Source organism: Wolffia australiana, chromosome 6 (genome assembly GCF_029677425.1).
Source record: "Wolffia australiana isolate 7733 chromosome 6, ASM2967742v1".
NCBI lineage: Eukaryota > Viridiplantae > Streptophyta > Magnoliopsida > Alismatales > Araceae > Wolffia > Wolffia australiana.
Genome location: NC_135840.1, coordinates 143,182 through 149,802, shown reverse-complemented (window position 1 = coordinate 149,802; position 6,621 = coordinate 143,182). Strand labels below are relative to the sequence as shown.

General features: G+C 41.9%; 1 protein-coding gene across 5 annotated transcripts; it reads right to left on the bottom strand.

Annotated features, from left to right (window-relative positions):
• Positions 1-367: 367 nt before the first annotated feature.
• ELP2 (elongator protein 2) lies at positions 368-6,150 on the bottom strand. 5 transcript variants are annotated; one of them, XM_078576726.1, is made up of 9 exons: positions 5,863-6,150; positions 5,680-5,767; positions 5,139-5,224; positions 4,330-4,486; positions 3,320-3,480; positions 2,567-3,226; positions 1,557-2,084; positions 1,270-1,447; positions 368-1,200 (listed from the first exon to the last, which is right to left on the bottom strand). In XM_078576726.1, exons 1-9 carry the CDS (start codon positions 6,034-6,036, stop codon positions 713-715), a joined length of 2,520 nt encoding a protein of 839 aa, XP_078432852.1. In that variant the 5' UTR covers positions 6,037-6,150; the 3' UTR covers positions 368-712. The 5 variants fall into 5 exon arrangements, with proteins under 5 accessions (XP_078432852.1, XP_078432855.1, XP_078432853.1 ...); XM_078576729.1 differs by having other exon boundaries at positions 3,320-3,477; XM_078576727.1 differs by having other exon boundaries at positions 4,330-4,483.
• Positions 6,151-6,621: the final 471 nt, after the last annotated feature.

The following is a 6,621-nucleotide window of genomic DNA, read 5'->3' as shown; positions in this document are numbered from 1 at the left end:
GATTTATCTATGGCAATTAGAAGCAATTCATTAGCTTAAATGAGACAATTAGTAGATTTTGGAAAAATAGTCTTTATTACTTTATTGTCAAATATAAGTGCATATCCAAAGTTTATTTTTTGAAACACATTGTAAGTTAAATACAAGTGTATCTGTTGTTGAACAACATCCTGTCTAAGAGGTCTCTTTAAAAGCAATTCATTAACTTTAATAAAAAAATAGTCTAAGAGGAAAAGTAGTGCCCATGCCATCAGCCATAGCTTAGCTCTTAAAATGGTATGAGTGCATAGGTTGCAGATTGAAATCCCGGAAGTAACGCTGCACATTTGGCAATAAATAGGTTTACGTCAGGAAATGTATAGGAGTGTTGCAGGATAACATCCTCTCTAAGAGAAAAAGTAGCTCAGCAACTTTTAGCACGGCAGGTAAAAAATCTAAGGGGGAAACATCTACGGCTTGGAGCACAGTTGATACACTCTTGAATTTTAACAATATAAAATACCAGACCTTCGCTTGAAACATGTGAACTCATTCAATTATTTCGGATGCATGCTTGATCGACATGTTCCCAGTGTCCTCAGCTCTGTTACCATTAGAATGCCCCTTGAGACCTGGAGAGGACTTACTAAGCATCCGACGAGTGTCCTTACTAGTGATGTCCTCCTTGGCCACCTTGGTTGAATGGGGAAAGATCCAACTCTGCACAGAGACTTTACACCAAGACTCGACGGAGACAAACTTGAAGAACACGGACACAGTTATCAGTTCCACAAGAAGCCAGCTCCATGATTTCTCCTGAGGGTCGAACTTCTCTCCACCGCAGTCGACTGACCCTGGCAACATGGCAGAGCAGGGGATCAATGCGTGTGGCAGGTTCTGCACGGAGGACTGAGCCAGCGTGACCACCGCCAGTGATGCTCCAGAGCTCTATTAGCCCACTCTCCATACCAACCGCAAGGACACTGCTATTTAGAGAGTGATGGCCACCTGGCACAGCCCAGGCGAGCGCTGTCACACCGGACCCGAACAATGGCAGAGTCAGCGCCGGTGTTACAGCTTCTCCTCGGACGGCCCAGAGCTTTACTGACTTATCCCTCGAACCAGTAGCAAAATGGCACTCAATTGGATTCCATGCACAGGCCCAGATGATCCTCTTGTGCGCCTCTCGCCAAACCAGCAACCTAGAGCTCACTTCGCTTCCTGAAATAGAGATTTAAGAAAGATGTCAAAAATCCAGCAATGATGACAAACACACAGACAGAGAGAGACCAGATCTGTCGATGGAGAAGATGGAGAAGTGGCGATCCCTCGAGACTGCCAGGAGAAGAGAATCATCAGGAGAGAACTCCATCTGCGTCACTGTGAGATTGTGCGAAGGCAACCGGCCAACAGCCCTCCATGTCCCCACCTCCCAGAGCCAGATTTCAGCAACCGACGCTGATTGTGCCTGAAAGAATTAAGATTCAATGAAGAGAATTTCCTAAAATTTAAAGAGCCTTTAACAACTTTAAAATATTAAGAAGAGGATAACCAATGACAAGAAGAAAATCATTTACCCGGCAAGAAGATGCTACAAGCCGTCCAGCGTGATCACAACAAAGAGAAATTAATTCGTTTCCATGGCCATATAGTTTATGGGATTCAGGCCAAAGAGTATGCCATGCAAGTCGATCTTCCACAGGTGGCTCAGTTAGAACAGTTGGTGCTGCGTCAGGGACGTATTCCAGAGAATCAGCCGCACCGATACTGTCACCTGTGGTGTTACTTTTTGAAGCCAGTGCATAAATAGGTTTCTGCGACAGCCCTAGAGCAGACATGTTGGCACCTAGTATCTGAACATCAGAGAGATCTTCTGCACCATCGCCAATTGAAGAAGATAACCTCTTCAGGGACTTCAGAAAAGATAAAGGGGCCTCAAAAACTCTAGCTACTTTCTCATCAGCACCACTGACGTACTGATAATTCCCTTCACCTTCAATGACAGCTAAGCAATTGATATCATGACCATGGACTTGGGGTCGAGCGATCTCATGCCAACTCATCCCGCAAGCTTCATCAACACAAGGCGCAAATATCCGAGCAGTCTAAAATTGACAAGAAGAAAGATGAACGACACACGCAATCAAACATGTGGATAGGGTTCAGGAATCCAACACCAACACCAACATTATTAACCCTCGTTGACATTGAGGTCGACAAATTTTAAAATGGCCGGGGATAATATGACAATGATGACTGTTGGCATTGACAGGGTTTATCAAAGTTGAAGAAAAACATGTCACCAGTCCAATATTAACCATCAGCATCGTAAAATTTTAGTTAAAAAATCGCCCAACCCGGTAATGTCAATGTCGTTGCCGACTTAGTTGGCCTAATTAACAATGGAAATGATGTTAACAAGAGAGTTATTTAACGAGAAGGGTTACAGAGACATCAACGTTAACAGATGTTGAGGATGATGAAGCCATCGGCAAACCATCAACCAACATCAACGTCGCCAGGATATGCAAAATCCTATTTCTGCAAACAAGGAATCATAAAAAGTTTAGTTATATGAAAAACTAACCTGATCATGGCTTACAGATAGAAAATACTCGCCAGATCTTGCCCAGCTTACATCAGACACAGCTCCAAAGTGACCTGATGGAACTTTCTTAGGAATCCAATTCTCATGATCACAACCAGCGTTGTTCCACAGATGGAAGGAACCCCCATAGCCATGAGCGAGGATAGAATCGCCGTTTGGGCCCCAGTGGGCCCCATAAAACCCCAGTGCGCAGTGGCTTAGCTCACCAACGGTCACTGCATTGACCCAGATGCCCGTGGTCTTTTCCGGCCTCCAAATCATCATGGTCTTATCCATGGACGCAGATAATATGCTCAACGATTGATCTCTTTGGACCAAACAAGTAGATCCCGGCAATAGAGGATGCCATTGCACTGAATATACCCAGTCCTCATGGCCAATGAGAAGAGATTCCAAAGATACTTGATAGGAAGCAGAACCAGACGTAAACCTCGGCCCTTCAATGAAAGATCTCAAGGCGCTCTCCTCTTTCCTTTCCTCCTTTTCTTGCGAGATTATCTTCCAAATTCTGATAGTTTTGTCCTGTGATGAACTTGCCAGATATAAAGTGGCTTTTGCATTCTGGAAATGAACTGGTAATGAAAAATCCAAGCTTCTGATCCAGTCGGTGTGACCTTTCAAAGTACATGCTGGAAGAAACTGAAACGAAGAGAAAAGGAGCATGTGTTACAAATAACACTGAATTTGTTAAGATAATAGTACCACATAAATGACTTGCAATGCAATAACTACCTTCCCTGTACTGTCACCAGAATAAAGATGAACCTTGTGATCTAAGCCGCTCATTGCCAGAAGAAGAGTCCCTCCCTGGCCAGGAAGTTCCGACAGAGACAGTGTGACCACTGGTTTTGAGCCCATGTTGACACAGTTCACACAAGACAGGCGGCAATCTTCTGTCCATTATAAAGCACAGGAACTGTGAACACAAAATAAAAAAGTAAACTAAGTGGAAAATGTTTCTGGTCCAACTGCCAATAATCAAAACGAATAAATCATTAGATGCTACGCATGGACCAAAAAGTCATAGACAACAGCTGCTGAGTTACTGCAGTGAGAACAAGAAATAGCGTCGAAGATAACTGTAGAAGTTTCATGTTGCTTTCTCATTTTTCCTCTCTTCAGTTCTTAATCGCTCTATTAGATCATATTTTAAACATGCCTTTGTTATGATCTGGGCTTATTTGCTTAGTCCGGCTTCCCTCTATGCCCTGTTTAAACGCCTAGACTCTTGTCTGATCGAGGCTTCCCAACAGCAGTCTCTCTTTGATGATTGTTTGGCCTCAACAGTAACACATCGTGTTTTTGGTGCGATATCACTAGTTCAATACTAATTATTAAAAAACCGTGCGATAAATGGAGGAAATTCGTTTTCAGCTACTGGGTCCTATCAACGCTCGAGATCTACAAGTTTAGTGACAAGGCAAAATAGATATATTCAAGAAGAGTCCATCAAACTTGTTAGAGACATCTGTAACGTCTACGAGCTATTATTTTCTATTTTTCGAAAAGAATCGAAGCCTAGCTTATCAAAAAATAGTTAGAATCAATAAATTTGGTATTAGAGAGAACAATACCTGCCTATGTTTAAGATTTTAACTGTGGTTATCAAATGAAACCAACTATTGAGTCTGATATGCATAGTTTTCTCAGCAACTCCCTAATACAAAATTCTGGAAGAATAAACTTCCTAATAAAAACTCAAAACAGGAGCCAAGGAACATATCAAGGGTGTGTAAACCAACCGGTTTCATCTGATGGCGCGAACAATTGCCACACAAGGACCATGCCGTCACAAGAAGAAGATGCGACTACAGCAGAATTTAGGGAAGTAAAAATCGCTGCAATGCAAGTGACTCCTTTCTTGTGCGCTTCAGGCATCTGCTGGACTCGTCCCCACTGCTAACATGCAAACGCAAGAAAATGAGAAAAACTTACCAGGAGGAAGTGATAAGTTTTCATGAGAATGGAAAAAGGAACACAATAAGAAATAATGAGTCGAAAGAAGAAAAAACAAAGGACACAATTAGAATAAAAGAAATATTATTTAAACAAAATAACAAGAAAATAATACATAGTCATCAGAAACTGCGTGAATCAATCACAAGAGAGGAGAACAACCCTGATGATCCCCAGTTCAAAAGCAAGATGTTAGCCAGTGGCCCTTCGTTATGGTCTGTTTCCTTTCCTTTTATTTATTAAAAGCCTTTTCGTCTACTATTATATTTCTTCAGACCCTTCTTGTTGTGTGTTTGTAAAGATGTCCCCACGTGTGGTGTCTTCTTTTCTCAAGTGCAGGGCTGAAAGGTGAACATTGCTACGCAGACCAAGCCTTCTAGAATGAGGGAAAACATCGATCACGCACACCGAAGAGAATAAATATGGTTCAACATTTCATTTCTTCGTTAGTCCAACTCTGTTTACAAGTAAATCTGCTTGAAAGTAATCTCGAATCTTTCTTTCCCAACGGTTAAGAATTAAGTCATGAGAACAACAAGTTTTCTTTGCAACACATGAAACCCTTCGAAAGTAATAGTATCAAAGATAAGCCCACCTGTCTCTCTCTTGTGATCATATGCCATACCAAGATTACGCCATCCGCACTTCCAGACAGTAGGTAATGCTTCTCTGCATTTTGTACTGTGCAGTTTTAAGTCATTTACTCGTTAGTCATGAATTATACGACACTATTTAAAACGGAAAATAATTACGCGTTAACCAGTAAGAGCAAACGATAATATCCGGACAGTAGCAACGAAAATAAGTAAAAGATATATGCCATGACGAACGATGAGTACGTTGGACATTCATAAAAATCAGCGTTCACCCTTATCAAATAGAAGACCTAAATCATATCACTAAACACAATGAATGACCTCCAAAGAACGTCAATTCTCTAATATGCCCCAGGAACATAATTCTTGATAGTTTCCATTACATTAATATTCGCCACTATTGTCGCCGAAGATGATTTTATTTCTTCCTGGCAGTTACATATGACATTGCGCGCGCATTATTCTTCGGCACAAAATAACTACACCGCAATTCGACGCTCACTAAGCTAAGAACCCTTCACCAAAAGTAAAAAAGGATACCTTCGGTCGGATCCTTGCACGAGGGAAGCCACTTGGTGCAGTTGACGACAGCTTTGTGCCCAGGGAGAGTGGTCAATATTTGGGCAGTCTGGAACCAACGTAAAGAAACGTGAACAGATGAATCAAACCGGAAGCCAACGCTGAAACTGAAGGAAAACTGCAAGAAAAAGAGATGAACTACACCTGAGGATGGAATAGAGCAACGGCATTTTGGGCCCCGAATGAAACAAGGCCGCAGGGTCCCCATGAGACGTTGTTGACTATCCTATTGCAACCTGCCCCGATAAACACACTCTTAATATCTATATCTTCGATAACACCCGGCGAAGGTGCCAACTCGCTCCCTAGATCGCTCATCGTTTCTCTCTGCCCTCCAAGATCATCAAACCAGTAGAAATTCGCGTCAAGCTTCCAGAGATCTGCTTTCCCTCGCTCCGCCTTAGAACCCTAGCTGGGGTTTACGAGAAAGAAGAAGACAGAATTAAAAAATTAAAAAGAACTATATTAGTCTCGGAAACATGGGCCGATTGGGCTTGAATCAATATGGTAATTCAGCCCATTCACTGTCCATCCTTATAGTTTTAGCAATACGTAAGCCTAAACCTAGACCTGAAGTTTGGTCCAGTGTCGGTTTGACCATGTTGAGCGTCAAAGGCAAAGTTAAAAAATGAAATGGCATGGTTTTGAACAAAAATTAAGAGCTCAAAGTTAATATTAAATGAAAAACATGCAATTTCTTGTGAAACCAATAGAATAAATGAAACAAAATCTCGATACAAATAATCATACAAGGAATAAAGTCTTAAAGTATTAAGTGAATATTGAGAGAGTTAGAGATTGGAAGAGAGTGCAAGGAAAGAGAGAGAGAGAGAGAGAGAGAGAGATAGAGAGGGGAAGAGAGTGCAAGGAGAGAGAGAGAGAGAGAGAGAGAGAGAGAGAGAG